The following is a 27711-nucleotide window of genomic DNA, read 5'->3' on the forward strand; positions in this document are numbered from 1 at the left end:
CAGTAGAAAAGTCACTAAGTGAATGTGTGTGAGTGGCAGAGAGGACCAGACAGGGTACAGAGAGTATCCAACTGTTTCCTCAACAGGATGCAAGGTCAGTAGATCAGTCCCACAGTAGGCCTCTTGTCATCCTATGTCTCTGCTCAGTTCTTCCCTCCACCCTCTGAAGCAGGTCAATCTCAACTTTTCTGGCTCATGTTTCCCCCAAAACTGTTTAAGAAGGAGAATCTTATTACAAGAGAAAGGGGGGCTCTAGAATTTCCCTGCCATTTAAACATTTCCCTTAACCTTCTTGTTTCAAGACTAGCTATCTCCCCTGAATGCAAAGGGAGGAATTCTTGGCTGGGTACCTACCAAAGCAAAATCTCAGGGAGGAAGAAAACACATGCAACACCAAGACAACGCCAAGAAGATGGTCTGGCATTTCTTTTCAAATGGCCCCCAACAGAGAAATCTTCAGTGTAGACTAGTTATGTGAAGGTAATGATTTTACTTAGTAAAGGGTGGTCAAGCAGGACCACAACTATTTCCCTTGTTAAGGAGACCCACAATTGTGCAGACATCCACAGCCAGCTACAGCCACATAAAGCAAAAATAAATAAATAAAATCAATTTTTCAGTTTATTTTTTATTTATTTTTTATTAAAAAAGTATTTGTTGCAGGTTGGATTTTTTTTAAACTTTTTAAAACACAATCTTAAGTCTTCATGGTTAAAAAAAAGCATTCTTTATATATTTAGGGTTTTTTTTTTCTTTCTCCACTCGAACCTCTCTCTTCCTCTCTGTTTGCCTGATCCAGATGGGTAATATTACTTAATGAAGAAATCTCTGTTTTTGCAATCTGGGAATAAGAAATGGGAGATGGAGGGGTTAGGTTTAGAGGAAGAGTGGTTACCGGTCAAACAGAACTGCACATTTGCACTAAAAAAAAAAAATAGAAGAAGAGACCAGCACATATAGGGATTGATCTACAATCCATGTTAAGAAAAAGACCCAAACTGTCATTTCACCCTTTGTACAAATTTGTACAAATAATAATAATCTTTAAGGCACACACGCACATACAAACACACACACACACAAACACAGATACACACAAAGGTGCTAGTGGCCCCTTTACTGCCCCAATTTGCATAGGAGGAGGTGTCAGTAGGCAAAGATCACATGGTAGGTGACTTGGTGGCCATTGTCCCAGGCGTAGAGTAGGCGGTCTTTGGGGTTATAGTCTATCTGGGTGGTATAAGAATATTCGTTCTCAAAGAGTAATCTCGGTACTATTTGGGTATTGGTGTGGGTGTCAAAGGCGTAGGAGATGTTGGCATTGCGTTGGTTATAGCTGTCCACAGCATAGAGCACGCCACAGATAACAAAACAGTTCCCGTAGAAGTTCCGACGGAGGCCGGTCCTCCAGGTGGTCTCCTTCTGTGTGCTCAGGTCCACAGAGTTGAGCTTGCTGAGGACAATGACCTCCTGGCTGAAGCCTTCATCATCAAGAGCTGGGTAGATAAGCCACAAGCCATTCTCATCCACTGCAAAGTCCACATCTGAGTGGCCTCGCCATCTAAATGGCGTGGCTTCCTCATAGGCTACGTCATGGAGCATTGCCCACGCGGCCACATAGCGTTGTTTCAAGTCGTACTTGATGATATTGCGGGTAAAGGCGCGATTATAGTAAAAGGCCCCATTGTACACGACATGGCCTGTGCCGATCCAGCTGTATGGGAGTTTGTAGGAGTTGCTCCAACGACCTGTGAGTGAGGGCATGAAGAGGTAATTATCAAGAAAAAAATGTGATCAAGCCTAAGGGGAGGAAGGAGGATCACATAGGAGAAATAAGACTGGCCCCCCATATTGCCTCTAGTGTATCTTGTGGAGCCTAGAACCACGGTAAGAAACATACACCTCTCAGGGATGTAAGACCCCAAAGGACTTGACCAGGCTCATACCAATTTTGTATCTTTGTCACCAGCTTCTCCTAAGCTCTTCCTTACCTAGAGAGGCATTGATACCTAAAGTACATCTCGATTGCCCCAGTCCTGAAGGGATCCATACTCACCCACATGGTCAGGCTAAAGAACCCCCCTGACCTCTAAGCCATGGTCTGAACTAAAGAGGGCACTGGACCCTCTATCAGCTGAGGCACCTGGGACAGCCTAGTGCACATACCTTGTTTAAAGTTATCCAAGTTCCGGAACTCCACCAGAGTATTGCCATAGTAATAATTAGTAACATAAATTCGCTCATCCTTCGCCAGGGGATCTTTCATCCAAGCCCCTTCATTCCTCCCATAAGTGTTCTGAGTGGTGGGACCTGTGATTGTGGAGAGGGTATCTTTGCACCTTCCTGTGAAAGACCAAGAAGATTTTTGAGCAAACAGTGAATCAACCTCACCTGAGGAAGCCTCAGCCCAGAAGTAACAAAGGGGGCTGACCATTCCACGAAGCAGAGCACTCCACAAGGCTGCTGTTGAGCAAAGCCCTGAGGCTTTCCCTCATTGGCTAATTAATAAACATGGATAGGTTACTTACCAGAGACAGTGCAGGACTGCCTAGAGACCATGGTGGACAGGATTACTTGTGTGTGGGAGGGGAGAATCACTTCCTCAAGGTCTTTGATCTTTTCCTTTCATACAGTTGGGCAGGAACCCTAGACCTCATGTCCAGGTTTGCTGTAGGGCATACAATCCCTGCCCTTTTGGAACTCAAGAATCCCAGAATTGAAAGGGACTTTTCAATTCAACTCAAATATTGATGAAATATCTACTGTGTGCAGAGCACAGTGCTAGGTCCTGGGGGAGATGTAAGGTTTAGATAAGACACAGCCCCTGTCCTCAGAGAGCTTTCATTCAGTCTAATGGAGGTGGAGACACAAATAGGTATGAACATATTACACATTGTTATGTAAATGCAAAAGAAAATTCTATGTGAGGCCTCACGACATAGGAGATGGAGAAGACTTCATGAAGGGGGCAGCATTGAGTGGGGCTTGAAAGCACGGGGAGAAATTGAGCAGTTTTGTCAGAATATGGGATACATGGAGGAGGGTGATATGTAAAGGCTGAAAAGGGGAGGTAAGGGGCCTAGTTTGTGGAAGGCTTTGAATATTAGTTCAAAGGGGTTTAAAGGTTACTTAATAGGAGCTGCGTAAGATTTTTATCAGAGAGACATCTGGTCTTGCTCAGAGTCTCCCAAACCAAAATATATTGGTGACTTCAGCTTGATAGGCCCTCCTATGACTATCAGTACTTCAGCTTAGAAAGGGAAGAGGAAGAGGTGGAGGAGGGAAAAGAGAAGAAGGAAGAAGAGGAACAGGAAAGGAAGGAGGGAAAAGAGGAGGAAGAGGAAAAGGAAAGGGAGGAAGAATAGAAAGGAGAGGGAGCAGGAGGGGAGGGAAGAAAGAGTCAATTTAAGTTTATGGATTTTAGGAAGTAAGGAACTTTGGTGGTTTTTAAAATTTCAATTTCAATTAATAAGCATTTCTTTTTCTCTCCCTGCCCTACTGGGAAATGACAAAGAAAAACAAAACCCTTACAACCAACTGCACAGTCAACCAAAGTGCATTCCCACATTGAACATGGTGTTAACAGCTTTGTGGACTGGTAATAATTTGCAGGGACTAGACAGCTATTTGGAGGGTGTTGATTGGATCCCACTGCTTGACTGATCTATTTGAGCAGCCCCATTGAAATGCTCAACCAGTCCTAATGGAGGGACAAGGGAAATAATCATGCTCAAAATTTGTGCTGGTCCGCTCTATCTCACAGCAGAACCATAGGCTGGTCACTGGAATAGGAAGAAGCTGTGTTTGGGGAGGGGAGAGTAATATATGATCATGGGGTCTGATACTGACTATTGATTAGAATTAGGGGTAAAGCGCTTCCCAGAGACAATTTCTCTGTCCCCCATATGTGGCTCTGGGAAAACAAATGAGACAGTTAATGATGGCACTGAAGACAACAGACAAGACTATATGCCAGGAAAAATTGAACTGAAGACCTGATGGGGCCCAAGAAGTGTGGGAGCCAAGGTCAGATGCCAGAGTCAGGAAGGGGCTATGATTAGAAGTGGGTCTGGTGGCAGGGCTGGGTGTGGGCATTTGGCGGTCTGAGGATCAATTTGTTGTATGAAATCAAGCCATGGGATTGATTTAACAAATGCCACAATCTACTTACACAAATGAGCATAGCCCCCTTTACTGTGTACTCACTTTTCTGGGCAATGATCCAAACTTTTGGGAAACTCATCTGAGAGTTCCTTGGGAGCCTATATAGTGGTTCTCCAAAATGCCCGAAAGATCCATGCTCTGAGGGTGGATTTGATTTTTACACAGTTCAAAGCCATTCAGAGCCAAGCCTAGTGAAACATGGCAGTGATTGCATTGGCAAATCCAGTTCAGGGTCCACAATGAAGGGTAACAAAAGTTTGGAGGAAGTGTGATCCCAAGGCAATGGTGCTAGCTTTGGAGCCCAAGGACCCAGCATCCCTGTCGCTTACTATCAATGTGGCCTTGAGCAAATCATGACACCTCTCTGGGTCTCAGTTTCCTCATCTATAAAATGAAGAACTTGGACAAGATGACCTGTAATATCCCTTGCAGCTCTAAATCTATGATCTCATGACGAACGATTTCAGAAGGAGTTCCAAACATGGTTTAGTAATAATAACTAGAAAGGTTTGCAAAGTAATCTACAGATATTAGCTCACTTGATCCTAACAATAATCCTAAGAGGTAGATACTATTATTATCCCCATTTTATAGTTAGGAAACTGAGGCAGACAGAGGTTAAGTGACTTGCCCAAGGTCACACAACTAACAAGTGTCTAAGGTAAGATTTGAACTCAGGACATTCTGATTCCAGGTCCAGTGTTCTATCCAGTGTGCCACCTACTACCTCTAAGGCAGTCTTGCTGGAATCAGTGTTTAGCTGCAAGGTGGTCTTCCAATGTAGACGTAACTGGATCTGGAGTCAGGAAGACTTGAGTTTGAATCCTGCCTTAGACACTTATTAGCTGTGTGACCCTGTGCAAATCACTTAACATCTTTCAATTTCAGTTTCCTCAACTATAAAGTAGGGATCAAATAGCACCTACCTCACACCATTGTTGTGAGGGACAAAATGAGAAAAGATTTATAAAGAGCTCAGCACAGAGCTGGTCACATAGTAGGTAATTAATAAATACTTATTTCCTTCCTTTCAATGTTTAGGAAGGGTTAATGCTCTTTTGAACAGGCCTGTCCTGCTATCTTTGATTTTAAAAAATAGGCCCAGGACTCAATAGCCACATGTCATACAGCCCTGTGGCAAAACCTCTTTTTTTCCCAGCTTAGACATTCTTTCCAGAGGGGCAAAACTGGTAGCCCCTGGCCTCCCCTAATGCCCCAAAGATGGCAGGGAAAAGAACGGACCAAATGCGTGCTTGTCTGTGACAGAAGTGACCTTCTAGTTTCAGGTCAGCCAAGGCAGAGCTGAGTGATACATTCCTTCAGGGCACTGTTAGGTCCCCAGTGAGTTACTTTAAATTCCAGGCCACAAAGGTCGAAGGTCGGCTTGTGCAAAGCTGGCCTTCCCCATCCACCCTGGGGGTGTGGAGAAGCTCTGAGGTTAGGTCTGCTTTCCTCACCAGCTCTGGGATCACCAGGCCCGCATTTCTGTCAGCCTCTTTCCCAAGCCTAGTGCTCACAGAGCCAGGCCCAACAGCAGAGGCAAAGCCCTCTAGGGTTAGGACAGTTTTAAGCTATTAATTCTTACCAAGCATTTGGAAAGCTATGAAAGATTACAACTGCATGAGGACCTCTGGAAAACCCTATATGACAATGTTTATATCCACTCATTATCTTATGTGAACCTTACAACAACCAAGTATTTTTTATCTGCTCACACTTTACAGATGGAGACTGAGATTAAGTGACCTGCCCAAGGTCATATACTTGGGCAATGTCAGAGGTAGGATTTGAATGAAGTCTTCCTGACTCCAAATCCTACACTTTAACAGCTCCTGGTTATCTCCCATGCATGGAATTTCCTCCCTCCTTATCCCTGCCTCCTAGCATTATGGCTCCCTTGAAGTCACAGTTAAAACCCCACCTTCCACAGGAAGCCTTTCCTGAGATTGCCTTCACTTTGTGGATTACCTCTAATTCCCTGCATATTTCTCATGTGTACTTTATCCTTTGCATGCTGTTTCCTTCCTTAGATTGTAAGCTTCTTGAAGGGACTGTCTTTTGCCCTCCTTTGTGATCCCAACACTTAGCACAATGACTGACATAGGAGGTGCTTGTTGTTGACTTGACAGCACGCTGCCAAACCCCACCTTCTGGTTCCTCCTTTTCCTCCCCCACCCTCACTTCCATGTTTTTTCCAACCAGGCTCAGTAGTTATGTGCAAAGCCCAGTGTGTAAACAACTCTGTGGGAGGTTTGTCAGGTCTAAGTCAGTCTAAGGCAGTTGTGATTCTGCCTTTTAGAAACAAACAGGAACCAGGCAGAGGATTCATACAAAGGCCAACAGCTCATTCTCTTACAATTGAACTCATCCATTGTAAGAATAAAATTGAGTCCCTGGCCAGACTTAGGCTTCAGAGCTTTGGTGGAAAACATCTCATTCTCTGGCATTTGGAAGGATCTTTGCTGCCAATCAACAATTAGCTCAAACAGTGCAATGTTTGTACACCATCCCCACACCACTCAAAGCTCTGCCCCAATCTCTGTGCCAGGAACACAGAGGCCTCCTCATCCATGCCCAGGCAAATGGATATCCACTGCTTTCTCCTCTCCCAGTGTTCACGGTTTAGAAGGAAAGTGGCTCTACAATCCCAGAATGCTTCTAGAAGTTTCTTCATCTGTCCCAATCAATCAAGCATTTATTAACCACCTGCTTTATGCTAGGCACTTTGTCAGGAGTTGGGGATGCAGAAACAAAGGGGGGAATGTCACTGCGCTAGACTGAGACATATCTTTTTGGATTGAGTCAATGTGGGAATTTATTTTGCTTGACTATATACTTTTGGAAGAAGGGCTTTGTTTTTCTTGTTTTCTCAATGAGGGCAGAGGAAGGGAGATGTAAGTGAGAGACAGCAAATTTTCATTTAATGAAAAAAATTTAGTAAAAACAATTAAGTTGTTGAACTCACAGGACTTATATTTTCCCAGGAGTGGGACTGAGGGTGGGTAGGGGGAGAAACAATACACACATAGGTAAATTTCTCCAGAATATACACACACAGAAATTTTGGGAGTTGGGAGGACAGTAGAGGGCTCCCTAAAGAAGATGGTCCTCAAGCTGAATCATGAAGTAAACGATGGGGGTGAAGGTGAGAAGAGAATGCATTCTATGCTTAGTGCAAGGGCAACAAGACAGGAGATGTGGCGTCGTGTCAGGAACCATGAGGATGCCCAATTCTCTGGACCATAGAATGGGGCTAGAGAAGTAAATGTGTAATAAGGCTGGAGAGGTAGTTTGGGGCCAGCTTGTGAATGACTTCAAATGTCAGTCGGGGAGCTGATATTTTATAGTCTAGGTAAAAGGGAGCCATTGGCATTTACCTATTGGGGAAGTAGCATAGGCAAATCTGTATTGAAGCAAAATCACTCTGGCAGCTCTCTATAGGACAGACTAGAGTGATGAGAGACCTGAGCAAGAAAACTCTTACCATATTTCAGGAGATGATGAGCTAAACTCGGGTGGTAGTTTGTGGGTATAGAGAGAAGAGGGGAATACAGAAGAGATTACAGAGGGAAGAATGACAAAATTTGGCAACTTATTAGAAAGAGGGGATGAGAGAGAATGAGAAGTCATGCTAAAGTTGTAAACCTAGGAAATTGGCAATATGGCAGTGCCTTGGACAGAAATGTGGAAGTTCAGAGAAACAGTAGGTTTGGGGAAAAGATGGTGAGCTGTGTTTTGGACGTATTTGGATGGTATCTATAGAACATCCTGTTTGAAGTGCCCAATATGTAGTTAGCTGATGATGTGGGAATTCAGGAGAGAAATGAGGGCTAGAAAGATCTGAGAGTCATCTGCATAGATGAGATAATTCCATTCATTGCAGTAAAGGGTGATCATGTCACCAACTGAGAAATTGGAGAGAGAGAAGAGAAGATGACCCAGGACAGAACCTTGGAGTATGCCTGTGGTTAAGGGGCACGATGCAAATAATGAATCAGCAAAAAGGACTAAAAAGGAGAGTGGAGACAAGAGGAGAACCAGGAGAGAGAAATATCATAAAAACCCAAGAGGAGGAAAAAGGATATCCAGGCAGTTGACAGTATTAGATGCTGCAGAGAGATCAAGGACTTGAGAAAAGTTCACTAGATTTGGCAACAAGGCACTCTGGAGACAGCTCTGAGTTGTGGCTCCCTGGGATGACCTGGGAAGACTTTCCACATCACTCTCCACATGAGAGATTTGCTTAATGAATCCTTCTCCCTGGCAGGGTCCCATGACCTTTGTTAGAAATGCAGTCCAAAGAATAAGGAAAACCTCAAATGGTATTATCTAGGTCACAGCTGTTGTTGGCCTTGTAACAGTTTTATCACCCAATCCCTTGGGTGTTCTCTGTACCTAGGACTCTGAGCAGCTTAAATGGTAGCTCCACATAGAAGTCTTCCCTCCTGAAACACTAGAACAAAGGAAACCCACACTGACATACCGGGGACCCCAGACCACCTAGAGCTGTGATGCTCTGCCATGAAGATGCCTCTATATCCAGTCTTGTTCACCCTTCTGTCTGAGCACTTAGTTTTGCCATCCCTGTAAATGGGCTAATTTAGGAAACCCAGCCCCAGGGTGCTGGGCTTCCCTGCTTTTTATCTATTGACTTTTAGATAACCTGAGAGCAGGAAAGAGGCTTAGGTGCTTGGTGAGGTCTATTGGCAGCATTTACTCCTTCCTTGTTCCCAAAGCTTCCCTGCCTTGCCCTTCCTGATGTTGTAACACGTTCCATAAAAATAACCCCAAAAGAAGAGCATCCAGATCACAAATGGGGATTGCCTCTTATCACTAACAAGGACCATAAAGCTGATCTTCTTTCTCTCTTCTCTCAAGCCCAGAGGTGTCTATCCTTATAAGCTGCGAAGGAGCCAGAAGCCCAGAGCTAGGCAGTGCTGGTTTCCTGCAGCTCCTCTGACCATTAGCTCCTGCATCTCCCAGGTCCTCCTTCAGGTCCCAGGATTGCTGGTCCCCTTGGTGAACAAGTTTGGTAGATGGTCTGGAAGGTCAGTTGTTTTCAAGTTTAAAGCTAGGCTAAGCTGGAACCAACATAACACTTTGGAGCCCAGACAGTCGTGCCAGAAAGTGAAAAATGAGGGCCATTCCAATGTTCTTGTCCTTGGCAGCAAACCAATGGCATTTTGGGAAAGTGAAGAGAACATCCTTTCATCTTCAAGGAAACCAAAAAGGAAGAAAATATTTCGGGTTCATGCACAGAAAGAAAGGATGACATTTTTAAAAGGCTGTTTCAGAACAGGATCAAACTAATTTTTACTTCACTGGCTCCTTGGGCCAAATATTTCAGAGCTCTAGGAAAAGACTTATCTATTAGTAAACCAAAACCATTTGGGGGCTGGAAGAGCACTTTGAAATGATCTATTATAATCTCCTTATTTCACAGATAAGAAAGCTGAGGCCCAGAAATTGTTATGTGTCCAGGGTCACACAGGTAGTTAGTTAATGGTAAAAGTGGGATTAGCATCCAAATCTTCTGACTCAGAATCCCACTATACCAAGCTAATTCAGTATCTCTTAGGTTAGGGTTGTCCGTCTTTTTTTTTTTTTAACTTATCCATTCATCTGTTGATGTGTCTGTTTCTTTATTTCTATCCATCTCAGCTCAATACTCTTGTTCCTTCCTTCCTTCCTTCCTTCCTTCCTTCCTTCCTTCCTTCCTTCCTTCCTTCCTTCCTTCCTTCCTTCCTTCCTTCCTTCCTTCCTCCCTTCCTTCCTTCCTTCCTTCTTTTCTTCCTTCCTTCTTTTCTTCCTTCCTTCTTTCCTTCCTTCCTTCTTTCCTTCTGTCCTTCTTTTGGAGGCAATCAGAATTAAGTGATATACCCAGAGTCACAGAGCCAGTAAGTGTCTGAGGCTGGATTTGAACTTAGGTCCTCCTGACTCTAGGGTTGGTGCTCTATCCATTGTGCCACCAACATGCCCCAATATTCTAATTTCTAAGGCTGTAAAAATTTAGCTTACAAGATGTCTGAATTTCCAGGAGTTTTCTAAGAGCTGGCTTGGGATTTGAAACTGATCTAGGGTAGTAGGTGAGGCTGGAATGTGTCCATGGAATTGGGGGGGGGGGCAGTGGAGTAGAGATTGCTGAATATTGAGTAACTTAAGGAAGATGGTAGGGGAAATTCTGGGGCCCAGCTTCTTGCCATTGTTACTGTTTTCTAAGGCACTATGCAAAGCAAATGATAGTATCACGTCCCTCCACCAATTGCAGGCTGGGGGACCTAGGCATAGCAGAAGATTTGGATACTTGTCTATCATACACCTGCTCCAGGGGTAGCCTGTTTTCCAGTCTAGTAGGAGAAGGTGGAAAGGTGCGGCCTGTTAAGTTTATGCTCTTTAAGGAGAAACTCAGTGTCTTCACTAAACTTAAATACTAGGCAGGCACAAATCTGTTATCTTAACTCTAAGAGACCTCCCTCTCCAACCCCCTTCACCCTCTCCCCCAGCAAAGTAGCAATTGTAAATCTAGGAAACTGCAAAGACATTGACCACGTGGCGGGCAGGGAGATCTGACTGCATTCTGCATTCCCTTCCCAGATCATATCCAAGTTTGGGGCTGCCGGCAGTTGTCAGAGCAAAGCAAGAAGCAGGAGATGATTCCCACCCTTTCATAGCTTCTCCAGTCTGTCATTGTTTGTTTCACTAAAGTACTTTCTGGTGCCAATTTATGTTTGCTGCTAAAGTTAGCAAAAAGTTATTTTATTTTGGGAGGTTTGTAATATTGAGGGGGAGGAGGGAAAGAATGACTAGAGACAGCCTGGAGTGTCAAAAAGCCACATTTAAAATCCCTGGAATAAGGTGTCTCCATTTAAAAGAAGAGTCATTTAAAAACACATTTTAAATTGTCCTAGAAATGTCAGGCTCATACTCAAAAGTTAGCTGCAACATCACCAGATGTGAGTGCTGGGAACTGTACAGATCATCTCCTTTTATAACTGCCAAGCCAAACAGTAGATTGATTATTCTTGGGTTCAAATTGCTGTTTGTTACACAAGACACTCTATCTCTGGACTCCCGGACTTTTCATTGTCTTTCTTTGCCTAGAATTCTCTCCTTTTTCATCTCTGCCTTCTGGTTCCTTCAATTCTCAGCTAACATCCCACCTACAATAAGCCTTTCCTGGTCCTCCTTAACCTAAGTGAAGCCTTCCCTTTGGGATAACATCCAAACTTCCCTGTATCTAACTTGTTTGTACATCATTGTTTGCATGATGTGTCTTCTGTTAGCCTCGAGGGCACAGTTATGGGGGAAGTACATAACAGTGCCAGGACTAGAGGTCCCAGGACTCCGTGGGCAGCCTGCAAAATGGTGTCTGGGCCTAGAATTTACTCCTCTCTCACCTCTGCCTTGTAGAATCTAACAAGACTCAGCTTGAGCTCCACCACTGCCATCTCCTGAAGCCTTTCTGGATCCCTCAGGTGTTTTAATGCCCTCCCTTCACTTGCTGTTACTCTGTATATATTCATTGATCTGGCTACATGCATTCACTTTGTATGTATTTATTGATCTGGATATACATGTATTCACTTTGTATGTATTCATTGATCTGGATATGCATATATTCGCTTTGTATGTATTTATTGATCTGGGAACATATATTCACTTTACATGTATTTATTGATCTGGATACATGCATTCACTTTGTATATATTTATTGATCTGGATATGTGTATTCATGTTAATGAATCCTTCTCCCTGGCAGGGTCCCATGACCTCTGTTAGAAATGCAGTCAAAATACATATTCAAATAAATATTCATGTATTGTATATATTTATTTATCTATATACATGCATTTACCTACCTCTCCCCTCCTCCCCCCCAGCAGAATGTAAGCTCCTAGAAGGCACTGGCTTTTTTGTCTTTCAATCTCCAATGCTTAACACAGTACTTGTCACAGGGTAGGTACGAGAGAAATGCTTGTGGAATGAATGAATGATTGCAGGGAAGTCAATGAAGACACCACAGACCAAGGGCCACCTCTTTCCAAATGACTCTTTCCCCTGACCTCTCCCTCCTCTGAGCTCACATTTCCAGTTGTCTGCTAGATATTTTTTTAAGCAATTGGGATTAAGTAACTTGCTCAAGGTTACACAGCCAGGTGTTTCTGGGTGGGTGCTAAGTGTCTGAGCCCAGATTCGATCCCAGGTCATCCCGACTCTGGGGCCGGTGCTCTTACTCACTGTGCTACCTGGCTGCCCCATCTGCTAGATATTTTTACCTAGATGTTCAGCTAGTACCTCAAAATCAGCATGTTCAAAACTTAACTTAGCATCTTTCTCCCACCATATCAACCCCTCCTCTAAAACTCGCTCTTCCTACTGACTTTCCTACTATAACTGATAGCACCACCATTCATCATTATGATCAGGTCAATCATAGAGGTTGGCCATGTTCACCTCTAACCCAACTCAGTTCCTGACTCTTTGGATAACTTTTCCACTTTGTTCTTTCTCACCATGGGTACCTTCCCACTTCCCCTGCCCCCTCCACCTTTTCTGCTCTCCTTTTGTGTGTGGTGTTCTCCCATCAGAATATAAGCTTCCTGAGGGAGGACTGTCTTTATTTTTGCTAGTAATTTAACATAACCTTGTCAAAAAGGCTCAATACCTCAGGGTAATCTCTTCCTCACTCTATTCCCCTATCCAAACAGCTTTTGAATCCTATCAGTTTTAACTCCCATCTTTCTCTTCCTTTCCATCTTAATTGCCACCATCCCAGGGCAGACCCTTATTATCTCTCACTTAACAATTTCAGTTACATTCTAGCTGGTCTCTTTGCTTCTAATTTCTTCCTGTTTTAATTCATACTTCACACAGCTTCCAAATTAAGCTTCTTAATGCCCAGGCAACTACAGTCATATCATTCCTTACCTTAAAATTCTTCCATGAGTCCCCATTGCCACATGTCTAAAGGCTTAACTCCATAGTCTGGCATTCAACATGGTTCCAACATAGCTCTCCAATCTTATCTCCCTTTACTTTTCTAATGCTCTACACTTCTCCCAAACTAGTGTAGTCACTATTGCCTGAATCTGTTCCATTTTTTTCTGCTTTTGCTCTCATCATCACCTAATGCTGGGACACCTTCACATTCAATATGTCCCATCTTCTTCTACTTTTGCTCACACCATCACCTAAAGCTGGGATGCCCTCCTATTCAAAGTGTCCCAGCCTTTTCTGCTTTTGCTCACAGCATCACCTAATGAAATTCAGCTGAAATGTCACCTCCTCCCTGAAGTTTCCATTGATCTTGGCAGCTAGAAGGGTGCTGGTCCTCTCTGGGTTCCTCGTAGCCCTTTGTACACCCCTCCTATGTAGTGAGTGCCATCTTGCATTATGCTTATCGACATAAGTGTCTTATTTCCCTGTTATCTCTCCATCTTGTCTCCTTGTAAACTTGTCCAGGGCAGGGACCGTGGCTTATTCATCTTTTTGTCCTTTATCACTTGGCACAGTGTCTTGCGTATTTTTTCTTTTGGTCTGTATCTGTAATATTATTAATGTGGGAAATTCCTGGTGTTGAAACTCCCTCTGCTGATGCAGACTGGCCACTCATCTGTAACATGACCTTGGAAAACTGCCTGGATCATTGAGAGATTAGGGGCTTGCCCATATTCACTTAACACAACCAGTAGATAACAAAGATGGGACTGGTGCCTATGCCTTCCTGACTCCAAAGTCAATCCCCTACCCACTGGCACACTTTGCCTTTTATTCTTCATATATCAAGAGTTTAACAAATGTTTTGTTGAATTAAGATGATAAAAAAAATCCATCAACACTCAACATCAGTGTGTGGGAAACATCTGTCTGAGATGAGTGTTTATGAATGATTCCTCAAAAATAAAGAAACAAAACAAACTTTCTAAAGCTTCCTGCAACAAACCAGATAACCTGGGGTGGGGGGAATTCCCCAAATTTTCTGTTTATTTATTTAATGTTTTGAGTCTACATCATCAAGTTCTTTGGGACATCCCCCAAAGCCAGAATCACACTTCTGGCCCTGTACACCTAAGTAGGAGGTGTATAATATTACTGGATGATGGTGCCTGGAAAAAAAAATCTGTATATTTAGCAATTTTCAGAAAGTAACCTGCCTCTGAAGGAAGCAGTTTCTGGTTTTAGAATAGTGAAGACAGAGATTTCAGAACCACTGCAAGGCTGTACTCCATTAATTAGAGTTAATGTCAGAAAATCTTGTTAATTGTAGCAATGTCAGGGTGTTGCATACCTTAGAGAGATAGTGTGGGGACCCTGAATGGAGGCAGGGTATGGCAGCAATGGAGAAGCCCAGTAACAACAAGAGGGCTCCAGGTTGGCATTGTGATGTCGTCACTTGGACCCCCTAAGAGGTCTACTACCTAACAACCTTTTACCCCTTTGCCACCAACATTCTGGATATCTGGGGAAGGGGAAAACCAACTTTCTAAACATCTGGAGGGATGAGACAAGATGGGAATAGGGTTTGGGAACTACCATTCTCTGACTTTGGTAACCAGTTGTTTAAACTCATAACATAATCTGTTTCCTATTATATTCACCCTTTAATATCTACTAGCAAAACTCTAATTTGAAGTCCTAGCTTGTCTATGTTGTATTACAGGGAGGAAGAGGGTGTTATTCCTTGGTAAAAACAAAGGACTAAGTGGTTCTAGAAGCCTAGTATAGTTGCAGGCACTGCATATAGTTACCAGCTTCTACATAAGAAGAGATTCCTCCAGTTTCTACATACTAAGGTTTAGAACATTTTAATGTAACATTCCCATAGTCATGATCTGATAGACCTCTGGCACAGCCACACCTGGGAGAATAGGAAAGGGCTTAGATTTTGTCAAGGACAAAGCCATCTCTGATCTTGTGACACAATAAACACGGTCCAACCCTTCGGTGTTCTATGAACTCAAAACCTCAGATAGTTCATAGCCTGGCCTAGAACACAAGACGTCTCTGGGGATACACACAGAAAACACAGACCCAAAGGGAATACTCCCCAGGCACATCAATTACCTAAATTCACATTATTCTACCATGAAGGAGTCTCTCCTAGCTCTTTTTTCATCTGCAACCACAGTGAGCTAACCTATAACCCTCCCAGCAGCCTCAAAGCCAAAAGTGGCCTTCTAGGTCTTTGGGTGTGGTCTTTTGACTAAGTCCAAGTCTTATAGAACAAATCCTTTATTAAGGGGACTTGTTCTGTGAAGTTTGGATTCAAAGGGTCACACTTGAGGACTTAGAGAGGCCACATGTAGCCTGGAGGCCGCAGGTTCCCCACCCCCACTAGCCCAAGAATTTTGCTTCTAAGTTTGTTGTTGATGTTTGTCTATCTTTGTTTTTTTTGAGACTGAGCACTCTATATCACCCAGGAAGGAAGGGATCACATATGGGCCCAATCTCATTATTGATCAGATTGAAGCTTTGACCTGTTCTATAAACACTTAAACTTAAATACTCTAGAAACTTTAAGTATTTAAACTTAAAAATACAGAAATTTAAATGCTTAAACAGCCTGGTACACTGGCCCCCACTCCCAGGAGCTCACCACAGTGGTACAGACACCCAGTGGTCTTAGCTGTATTACAGCTCGGAACTCCTGATGTCAACAATCCACTGGCTCAGCTTCCCTAGCACCAGGGATGATAGGCATGTACCACCAAGACTGGCCGTCTGCTTGTTTTTATCTATTCACTCCAGGAAGCCTCAGAATGCAGAGTCTGGTAAACATTTAGAACTACTGCCCAAATTGCTTCTTGCTGACTCCAAAGTTCAGCTGCCCTGCCTCTCAGGGTGGTAAGGCCCATTTATTTATTAAATAGAAACAATTCAGCCTTCTAGAACAGTGAAAACTAATTCCCACTTTTAGATAACATGCAGAACTTCTGCCCACATCAAGCTCATTAACCTGGCTTAGGAAGAGACAACTCACCAATCACATTTCTAATGTCGTCTTCTTCCTCTGGGCTCAGAGTAGGACTAGAAGGAGTTGTGCCTTTTCCATTAGAAGCTGTATCTATCCTAAGTGAGTCCTCAGTCTCGGCCATAACGGTGGTGGGAGGAATTGGGGCAACAGGAGTGCCTGTTACCATTCCATCCATGGCTACTGTTGTGAAGGTTGCTGTGGTCATTGGTTCCTGGATGGTGGTTTGTGCCACTGTCATTGTTGGTTCCTGGGAGGTCAGTTCACCAGTCACCTTATTGATGTCATCTGGAGATTCTGTACTCGTAGGCACCACTGGGAGTTGGTTGCTTGAGGTGGCCAAAGGGGCTTTGGTGACTCCCACTATAGATTCAGCAGAGGTTGTAGGTGGGAGTAAAGTGGCCTCCATTTTGACAGGTGCATCCTGAGTGCTGTAATCTGTTGTTACAGCAGCACTCTGGGTAGTAGACAGGCCTCCCACTGTGGTCGGCCTACTGGTGGTGCTAGCCAACAGGTCTTCATGCCTCAAGAGCTGGTCTTCAATGAGCAAGTCCATGGAATTCTCCCCACTGAAAAGTTCATCTTCTGCCAAAGAGACAATACAAGACTCATTTGTAACATGTTGAGTGGATCAATGTAATTTGGTTGTCATAAGAACAGAAAGTACTTAGGAAACAAAATGGAGTCTGTTCTCAACATGTCACTATGGCTTGGAGATGGCAATAGTTTGGGGGATTTCCACTGAAAGGAGGAGAAAATACATAGGAAGAAAGAAATTGTATTTTCTAGAGGTTTCATCATATCTTTTGCTACCATTTCTCCTGCTAACTAGTGTCAGCTAATCACAAAAATTAGCATCTCTCCTGGCATGTGATAAGACCTGTGGTCCCACAGAATCAGGGAGGGCCAGAATGTTAGAGCTGGAAGGGACCTAAGTGACATCCAGCCCAACCCTCTCCTTTTCCAGAAGGGTGATTTAGGTTCAGAAAGTTGAAGCGATTTGTTCAAAGTCATGTAGCTAATCAGAAAGAGGCACCTGAATATTTGCAGTTAATTCACAAATATCAGTAGGTAAGGAACGGACTACAACATGAGTAAAAAGCCAACGTGGGCTATGTCTAAAAAGAAACCTGTCTTTCTCTTTATGAGTCTACTCATAGCCCTCCAAATGAGCCATTGGCTCCACTCCACCACTTTCTTTCCCATGGGAGATCCTGCTAAGCCCAACTCACGCTGCTCCTCTATGTCATTCTCCTCCTCAGAGACCTTGGCCTTGTAATAGGTGATGCCCCGTATGACGGTGGGTTTGGAAGATGGCCGACCCCTCAGATGGATCTGCCTTTGGAGGGGCCTCCGTGGTACCATGGCCTCTGGAGGAGCCGGGGGCTGGAGCGGAAGGAGATCAATGGCGTTGATTTGTTGGGATACAGTTTCTTCTTGCAGAAACCGCTCTTCATAGTGCTGCTTTGGAAGACAGAAGGGCTCACTTAATTCACTTTTTTAGATGAAGCCAAAGTCAATGGGAAAGCTTGCTCAAAAGGGCATCGAGGATAATACTCTCTTCTTAGTTCTAGCTGCCACAGGGGTGGGATGGGAGGGAAAGTTGGTCTCAATTATTAGTTTTCTCTATATGAGGTTGGTGTGAGATGAGAATAAGTCAGTTGAGGGGGTTGTACAAAATACAGTGAGGCCCATAGAGAAGAGTGCCAAAACATGGACCAGAGATAAGCCTAAGGGCAAATCCTACTGAATTAATTCTGCAGAGCCACCTTGGAGTGATGGCACTTTGTTTTGTTGGACCAAACAGTGATTGAAGATAAACAGACTCATTGTCTATGATGGGGACATCTTTTTGCTGTACAGTGATTTTCAGGGTAATGAAAATTATCACTCATATTGGTTTGAATATAGGCCACTTTCCCCCCTCCTCTGATTGATGAGTTCCTGCCCAGAACCTCCATTTCAGGTAATGTCCTGGCCAATCATGCTCACTTCTCTCCTGGCTCCACTCCTGACCTTCTAGATTCTGGCACTTTTCCTCTCTACCCTTAACCTTCTTTTCAATTCCTTTTGTGCATTTTCTTCCTCCATCTCTAAGCTCCTTGAAGGCAGGGTCTATCTTTCTTTTTGCTTGTATTTGTATTCCAACACTTAGTACAGAGCATGGAACAGAATAAGCACTTAGCAAATGCTTCTTTCTCTCTCCCCCTCCTCTCTCTCTCTCCTTCCTCTCTCTCCCTCTCCTCTCTTTCTCTTTCCCTCTCCCTCTCTCTCTTCCTCTGTCTCTCTGTCCTTCTCTCTCTCTTTCTCTCTCTTTCCCTCTCCCTCCCTCTCTTTCTCTCTCCCTCAGTCTCTCTCTCCCTCCCCACTCCATCCCTCTCTCCCTCTCTCTCTTCTCTCTCTCCCTCCCCCTCTCCATTATTTCTCCATCATCTATCTCTCCCTCCTCTCTCTATCTCTCTCATTTATCCTTTCTCTCTCTGCATCTTTCTATCATCTAGCTAGCTAGCTATCTCTATTTACTTTCATCTCTTTATCTATCATCTATGAAGGAAATGATATGAAATGATATATATTTGGCAGACACTGAAAAATAACACCAATTTTAGGCCACACTCAGATTTTATACAAAAATGATCATGGGGAAGAGGGTGGCTAATATGAAGGCCAGTACATCCATTGTTACAGGATTTTAGTTGAAACACTAATTTAGTACATAAAGTCCTCTGACCCTGCATTAACCAGCACATTCCCATAAAGGTTCACTTTATCTAGTGTAGGGGTTCTTAAGCTGAGGACCTTAAGTTTGTTTTTAAATGACAAAATACCATTTAATAACAGTATATTTCAGCATAGAATTGGTTTCCTTTGTAATCCCATGCATTGGGGTCCTTGAGCATCACCAGATTGCCACAGGGATCTAGGACACAAGAAGGGTGAAGAACCCCAGTTTTAGAAGTATCAGACAATCTTAGGGACCTCAGAGATCACAGTCTATAGAATTAGAACTAGAAAGGACAGCAGAGGTCATCTGGTCCAACCCCTTCATTTTACAGGTGAAGAAACTGAGTCCCATAGAGGTTAAATGACTCACCCAAGGTCATCTAAGCCTTAGCTTCCTTATCTGAAAAATGAGGGTCATTGTGAGGTGAATGCTTTGTAAACCTTGGACCATAGACCTTTGAAGTCAACCAGTCCATCCTCCTTATCTTATACATGAGGAAACCAAGGCTCAGAGAGGTTAGGACTTGGCCAAGATCCCAAAGGCAGCAACTTTCAGAGTCAGGATTCAAACCCATGCCCTTAGGTTGCTCTGTGGTACAGTGAATAGAGTACTGGGCCTGGCTGAGTTTAAATGCAGCCTCAGACCTTTACTTGCTGTGTGACCCTAGGTAAGTCATTTACCTCTGTTTGCCACAGTTTCCTCATCTATACAATGGGGATAATCATAGCACCTACCTCCCAAGGTTGTTGTGAGGATTAAAGGAGATAATATTTGTGAAGCATTTACCACAGTGCCTGGCACATAGTGGCACTAAGTAAATGCTTGTTTACTTTCTTCCTTTGTCTCCAAACCCAGCATTTCTGCCATTGCACCTCTGCTCTATAAATGTGAAATGTCAGTGGGGTCTTATTTTTATCTGGTCCAACCGTCTCATTTACTGATATGGAAAGTGAGTCCCAGAATGGGAAGTAATTAGCTAAAGTTCACATAGTAAGTTAGTAGTAGAACCAGGACTAGATTCGAGGGCTCTCACCTCCTTGTCCAATGAGCTATGCCATCTCCTACCGTCTATACCACATATTGGGGACTGTTTCCTGTTTGTCCTTTTACCCTACTCACCTATATCAATGGTAATCATTGCATATGGCATCATCTCTGAAAAAGAGACCATGATACCCCTGAAACTCAGTTGTGTTTGAAACCCAGTGCTACAAGAACAGAGGGTTGAGCACCCAGGACCAGGTTTTCCTTAACTTCATTTTCATAGAAGGGAAGGATTTTTGCCTACAAAGAACCATAAAAGCACAATATTTCATCATTGGAAGGGACCTCAGAGTTCTTTAAGCCCTCCCCACTCCTGAAACATGAATCACTTCTACCACATGCCCCACAAAGTCTCATTTGAATACACTTGAAAATCTCAACTTCCATGAAGCCTATGTGTGCTTGTTTGGGGCCATCATGAAATAGACTAGGACGAAGTAGAATGAAGGTCCTTAGGTCCGGCTCTCTGGATACGGAGACCAGTCAACTCCATCTCCAGCTGCCCAGAATTGTCCCTAGGATGCAGTTCAGAACAGTAAGGAAACAGAGGAAGCAGCATATTCCCAGCTTAGCCTAACCCACAAAGTAATCTCCCAACATCTTGCCAAGGGGATAGTGGTCAAATTCCTTTAAAACTTGTAATACTAGCCCTGTTGATATTCACACAGAGAACAAAGTTGTCTTGGGGGAAAAACCCTTGTCTCCAGGGACCAGAACCTCCCCACCATTTGACACTTGCCCTGGAGACAAAAACACATTCTCTAGTGTTGACCTACAAATTTTGGCCTGGAAATACTTTAGGTCCCTCTCCACCCCACAAGCCCATCCTCTTCCCACCATCATGAGAAATTTTGTAAGGATGGTAAAAGAGATCCTGGATGTCTCAGCTCACACTCCCCTTTGTTCATACACAAAGATGGGGATATTAATGCCTCTGGGCCCTGGGAAGTTGGGGGTGCTCCCTTAACTCTGGCTCCTGAGGCTATTTGCCCAAGAGCCTAGATTTGTCAGAACTCTCCCCTTTGGCAGCTCTTTCCTCTAGCAATGACACCCCATTAGCTATCTATGCTAAAAAAAAACCCAAACCCAACCACAACAAACCCCTCCAGTTGCACGGGCTGCTCAGCCAGGATCAACCCCACAACCTTGACTGATAAACAGAAGTCCAAAAGAAAGACCTGGTCTTCCTGCCAGACCTTAGGTCTTAGGCAAGAAGTCCCAAAGGCTCTTTCCTTTTCTGTCCAGAAGGAGTCTCTTGGACATGGGACAAGAAGCCTTAGCCCACAGTTCCTTGGTTCTGAGGATGAGGTGAATGTAATTGTTGGAGACTGGTTTCCTTCTGCATTGCAAAATCAAGTCGTCATGGCTTTGTGGCAACATCCTTAAGAGATCTTTAATGCTAGGCTCACAGGAGTGGGTAGGAACTCTGGTCCCTTCCTCAGACATGTAGATAGACTAGACCAAGACCGTGGCTCTCCTTTTGCCAAGGAACATATAATTTCCTTGAATTTGCTGGAGACAGGCTAGGCTTCATAGCAGCGGCCCCCACCAAGCCGTGGTTTTTCCTTCATTAATCCCGCAGTCTGTTACATGACTTCAATTCCTGGCTCCGCTCCTATTCCCCTCCCATCTACTCCATGACCATCCAGGCAAGGAAATTTTCCTAGAGACGAGCCCCCAATAAAGTGTAGCTCACATTCCGAGAAACTCTGCCATTTCACGGTCCTCAAAACTAAGCAAACAAATCCTCATACCTCCCCTGTCTCCCTCTTCACTGTACAAAGAAGCCAAAGGGATGGCTGGTGAGATGAGAGGGAAGACTCCACCCCTGGGCCTCACTCCCCTCTTCTCTCTTCTGTTTTCCCCACCCCCTCTTCTGTCCCTACTTCTCTGGCTTTGGATGGATTGTGCTGACTTCAGCAGTCTATGAATGGGGGGTTGAGAGGAGGAAATTTCACTTTGCTGAGCAAGGCAAAAAAAGGGGGGAGTTTTTAAGTTTGGAGTGTCTGATTTGGTTTGCTGTTTGCCCTCAAGAAATCTGATCCAGTTTCCTCAACACACCACAGTATTTGTCATCAAGGCCAAGGAAAAGGTCCCATAAGCTCAGCCCCAAAGAAATGTGGAAACGCATTTCACAGGCACAAGGAATAATCTTTTTCCTTAGGCAGCTGGATGGAGCTAAGGAAACATTCTGACAAGGAAAAACCCTGATCTCTTTTGGCAGTAGAGGGAGCGGATGGATTTCCATCTGAGCTTCAACAGACATGACCCTTAGTTTCTCCAACGGCACAGCAGGCTTGGACTGGGCAGTGTATTGGGGACCATCTCTGCTGAAGGAAATCTATATTGTATGTTCTTGTGCTCTCATTTGTTTCCTGACCCTCCTGTGGCATAACATTTTTAGGGATTAGGGAGCCATTTGTCTACACAGTCTTTTTGTTCATCTTTCAGTGGCCCCTCTTTTCTCTCTGGATCCCCAGGACTCCCACTGCATTAGCCCAATGAGACATGTCTTCCTGAACAACAGACTATACTCTCAACCTTCCCAGACAGCCTTCCACCTTCATGTTACCTGCCTTCTACCTCATTCTCTCAAGGCTTTCCTGACCAAGTAATTAACAAGAATGAAATGAATGGAGCTAGTCTGATGAACTAATTCAAACTAAAATGCTAAGGGGGTACCATTGATTTAAAGTGACTCCAGATCACATGTTTATAATTGCCCCCAAACCTTCAATTTCAGGACTTGCAGAAGTGAATTCAGTTCAGCATTTTAGGGACAGGTGAAGAAATGTTTTTGAATAGTTGGATTTTTCAGGGTTCCCCAAGCCTGATCACCTAGGCAACTATCCACTGTGTCCAGGCTTAGGCTTTGGGGACAAGGATCAAAGGCAACCAGTGGTGTGGGGCCGTACCTCAGGGAGAGCATATGCTGCAGCAGCATCCCTCTGCAAGGCTGCCCGAAGACCTGGAATGCTTCCCGGGGTGTCACTGGAGCAGTTCCCCTTCTCTCTCTTGTTCATTTCACTCCGAATGTCTTCCATGTCCTCTTTGATCTGCTCGTTTTCCTTGGTGAGATTTTTGGAAACTTCCTGGAAAAGTGGAAAAGAGAAGGTCCCTTTGAAAGGATCCGATGATAACAAGAAAACACAGCTGTGGCTAAGGGTCTCAGAGACACATAAAACTTTAGAGCTAAAAGGGGTCTTCAAGGTCAATCAGTCTAAACCCTTTGCCAATGCACAAATCCCACCTCCTTCTTCGTCTCCTTAACGTGGGATAAACTTCTCACAGAACCTTGGAAATCAGTCATTTGCCAAGAATCTAGGTGTCTGCTGTATTTCTGGCACTGTGCCGGATGCTGATGCTGGATCACGAGGCACAATTTTTAGGGCAAGCCCATGTGAGCTTTAGAATTATTGAACTGGAAATAGAGGTGTGCTGGAGCCAGCTCAAACCAGCTCAGAGAGCTGATTGTTAAAATTTCAGTGTGACCATTTCTACCTCAGAAATCAACAAATGCTACAAATCAGGGCTTGATTCGTTGTTTTGTTGATTATCTAGACTCCAGAAAGTGATGCAAAAGATATAAATAATGCAGATTCAACTTAAAAGTGTGTATTTTGGGGGTTTGTTTTCTAGAAAGCTGATTGCTAAACATTCACCAGCACACCCTTGCTTGGAAGGCACCTGTAATGGAAATGCAGATTTAAAGATCTTCCCTGCCCCTAGGCTAACGTGCACCTGGAGCCTGGGGTGGGAGGCTGGTTTTTCAGTAGATACTTTTTGATTGGCCAGTGGGTCAATAAGGTTGTTACATTCTCTGAGCCAGGAAAAGGCTATATAAGCCCTGATGTGTAGCTTTGTTTTGGGACTCACTTTGAGAAATGTTCTGTGATTTGATCTGAATTCTGGGAAGCCGTTGTTGAGAGTCCCCCGGCTTTGAAAAACCCAGAATGTGGAAACCCAGATGTTGACTGGGTATGGATGTAATGGTTGGACAGTTTGGAAATCTGTCTACTTGATGTTTCTGTCTTGATAATTATGCCTGTATACTTTGAGGTTCGGGGTACTGACCTTTTCTCCTGAACAAGGTAAGCGATATATGTCTGACTGATTAAAGTAAGCTTGTTAACCCATTTTGAGTTGCTTTCCTTTAACAAAGCAGATCCAAGAACCTGTGGTAGCTGCAAACCCTGAGGACGCTTGGGGTGCTTGCTGCTACAGCACCCTAGTTAGTAAGAGATAAGACTAGTGCCCTAGTCTTTGGTCCAGTGTTCTTCTTATCACCCTAAGAAACCTTCCCAAATGCAAAGCTGATGCTCATACTTTCCAAGAGTACTTGGGCTTTTATTGACTTTAATGATAGATCTATATTGCTCATAGTCCATTGTAATAATAAAGCAATTCAAATTTTTAAAGCTCTTTCAAGGTTTACAAGATCCTTCTATAAGAGCCATGTGAGACAGATACTCCAACTATTACTTTTTCCATCCCAAACATTGTGGTAAGGGAGGGGGAGAGTGACTTCCTTAAGTCACACGGCTTGGAAATATCAGAGCTGGGACTCAAACTCAGGTCCTCTGACTCCCAACTATGCAGCAAGGACTATGCCTCTATGGCATGAAGACCTGCCATGTTTGTTCACAGTCTCTTACCCAGTCTTGTATATTTTTCAACATTATAGCAAAACTGTCCTTATTTGAGACCACTTATTTGAAATTTATCTTCATTTGGATGCCTGAAATTTTCCTCACCCCTAAGAAAAAGTGATTTGCTAAGCAATGTAAAGAGGGTTATCAAATGCTTAATCTAACTAAGAGAGCTGTTCAAGTTCTTGAGAAGCAGAACCAAGTACAGTCTTTTGAACAGAGTAGGAATTTGAATGTTTATTGAATTTAAATTTCAATCATTAAAATTCAACCATAGAGGCAATAAGATCAAGGACAACAATAATGCTGCCACCACCGATAATTATACCCGACACATATTTAGCGCCTTATAATTTGGCAGGCGTTTCATGTATAACATCTCAGTATAGTGTAAGAGGCAACATGGGTGAATAAAGAGCTGACCTAGCTTCCCGGACAACTTGTGTTTAAATTCCTCCTCTGACATATACTTGCTGTGTGACTCTGAGCGAGTTATATAAACTCTCTATGCCCCAGGAAATTCTCTCACTTGCCTATCTGCAAAGATGGGCAAAAAAAGTCTTACCAAAGAGTTCCTATACTACTGAGGCCCCAGGCCCAGCCCCCAAATTCCAGTATAGTGTACCACCAAGGTTTGTTTTTGTTGTGGCTCAGTCGCTTCAGTAGTGTCTGATGCTTCGGGATGCCATTTGCGGTTCTCTTAGCAAAGAGTGGTCTGCCATTTCCTTCTCTAAACTGCTATCAATGGCAGACATTAATAGAGCATGTTAGGCTAGCTAACATGGGCAGCACAGTGGGTAGATTACAGCTGGGCCTGGAATCAGAAAGACTCATCTTCCTGAGTTCAAATCTGGTCTCAGACATTTACTACCCAGAGTAGTATAGCTTTATATGACTACAGAGAGATTGAAACCCAGGTTTTCCTGATTTCAAGTTTAGCACTTTATCCACATGATCACATTAGAAAGTATAACCTATCTCAAATGGAGTGAGTGAGCATACACTCACAAAGCCCACTCTATGTAGCTGGCTTCGAACGAGGACACCAGACCATGCAGCACATCACATGTCTCTGGCCATCTTCTATTAACATTAACATCTATTAACGTTAACCTTAACATCATCACATGTACCTTCCATCTCTTGCTTTTAGTAACTATAGTCAAATCAATACTACCATTACTTCTGAAAAATACACATTAATGAATTTCCCTTTGGCTACCCTCTCCAACCCTATTGCTCCGTAGATGAAAACATCCCTCCCTTATTATATTATCTCCCTCATTAAAAGGTAAAGTCCTCGAGGGAAGGGAATGTCTCCATTTTCTGGCAAAGGGATCAGTACACAGTAAGTACTTAATAAATGCGTTCATTCATTCATTCATTCATTTAAATCCCAGATCTCTTACTCCCAGTGTGACCTTGGGCAAGTCACTATACTTGAGAAAATATCAATAATATACAAAAATGAGATAATATTTGTAAAGTGCTTAGTACAATGTACATAGTAAGAGATGAATAAATGCTTGTTTCCTTGTCCCCTTCTTCCTTGGGCCCCAGTTTCTTCATCTGAAACATGAAAGAACTGGGCGAAATGATCTTCAAGTTCCTTTCCCCCAATTATTTCTATGGTCCTAATTCATAAGCTAATTATAAATCTTGTTTATTGTTCGCTGAAACTGTATAAGCCTTGCTCCAGGGCATTGTGTGTTTTTAGAGCACTAAAACTGCCAACCAGTGGTCATTTCTTAGGCAAGCAACCTACTGTGGGTGAGGACCGATGCTTGATGTTAAAGGGGAGACAAACAATCTAAGACAGGGTAGCAGCCTGGAGGACTTTACAGTCTGAGCGGGGGAGGGAACAGAAAGATTACCCACAAGGACACCAGGTGGTGTCAGCAGGATAAGTTCCAGATGAGGAGTCCAGGTTCAGAGAAGAGAGAGGTCCCTTCAGGTTGGGGCAGCCAGGGAAGGTTTCAAAGAGGAGGTCAGATTTGAGTAGAGAAGGATGTAGAGGATTTTGACAGGCTTGTTTTAATAATAGACAGGGTATCCTAGCCTCAGTTCACTTGGCTGTAAAATGGGGGTGGGAGTCTGCATTCGATCACCTTTAACGTCCCTTCCAGCTATAAATCTAGGATCCTGTGACCCCTGGGAATAGAGATGAACCTCAATAACCTCATCTATGAAATGAAGACCTTTCAGGGTTGTGGTGAGGATGAAGTGGTTAATGAATATAAAACTCCTTGTAAACATGTGACCAAGCAGATGTGAGTGGAATGGCTTACATGCTTCATGGTTGCTTGGATCATTTAAAAAAAATTTAATGCCAGGCATATAGATCCTTCTGGTTCATGTATGTGATGAATGGGTATTCACACACCTGAGTGAGACGTACTGCCCCAACCTTATATTATCTATCTGTTTGAACAAGAAACTTTAATTTTTGGGGGTAGGGCAGGTAGGTGGAGCAGTGGATAGAGTGTGGGCCTGGAGTCAGGGAGACTCATCTCCCAGAACTCAAATCTGGCCTCTGATACTCACCAGCTGTGTGACCCTGGGCAAGTCACTTAACCCTATTTCCCTCAGTTTCCTCATCTTTCAAATGAGCTGGAAAAGGCAAACCACTCCAGCATCTTTGCCAAGAAAACCCTAAATGGAGTCAGAAGAGTTAGACATGACTCAACAACGACAACGACAGTGTGTCAGGCTCTGTGCTGAGCTACATCCTGCTATAAATAACTAAGAATTCCCAACACATAAAGAGCCTAGAATGTTAAAGGATCAATATCGCCCAGGGGCAGGCTCCTACAGGCTTCTCCCAAAGGCAGTACTCACCATATATGCTTGGTATAAATAGCCAGATTGCTGCAGAGAAGCAATGCAGGAGAAAGTATATAACAGTTAGAAGATCTGGTTTGCCTAGATTCGAGTTCTGGTTACTAGTTGTGGACCCTGAGCAATTAAATTACTTAATCTCTTCAAGTCTCAGTTTCTGGAAGTCCTGAGTTCAAATTCAGCCTCAGAAATTTACTTAGCTTTGTGCCTCTGGTCAAGTCACTTAACCTGTTTCCTTGAGTTTCCTCACCTATAAAATGGGGATAATAATAGCCACTCCCTCCTAAGATTATTGTATAACAATGAAATAACATTTTTAG

The 27711-nt window shown here is 43.6% G+C and overlaps 1 protein-coding gene across 2 annotated transcripts in view; it reads right to left on the reverse strand.

Annotated features, from left to right (window-relative positions):
- Positions 1-612: 612 nt before the first annotated feature.
- OLFML2B (olfactomedin like 2B) overlaps positions 613-27711 on the reverse strand; it is a 56280-nt gene continuing 29181 nt past the window's right edge. The window contains exons 4-8 of one of the 2 annotated variants that reach the window (XM_069094645.1): positions 22820-22996; positions 17368-17596; positions 16145-16720; positions 2167-2343; positions 613-1748 (exon numbers count right to left, since the gene is read on the reverse strand). In XM_069094645.1, the coding sequence (XP_068950746.1) occupies positions 1147-1748; positions 2167-2343; positions 16145-16720; positions 17368-17596; positions 22820-22996 (1761 nt within the window). In that variant the 3' untranslated portion in view covers positions 613-1146. Of the gene's footprint in view, positions 1749-2166; positions 2344-16144; positions 16721-17367; positions 17600-22819; positions 22997-27711 lie in introns of both variants that reach the window. The other variant, XM_069094644.1, reaches the window with a different exon arrangement.

Source organism: Petaurus breviceps, unplaced genomic scaffold (genome assembly GCF_028583685.1).
Source record: "Petaurus breviceps papuanus isolate PSGF00001 unplaced genomic scaffold, PetGlider_PUasm1.0 220, whole genome shotgun sequence".
In the NCBI taxonomy this organism is placed as follows: Eukaryota; Metazoa; Chordata; class Mammalia; order Diprotodontia; family Petauridae; genus Petaurus; species Petaurus breviceps.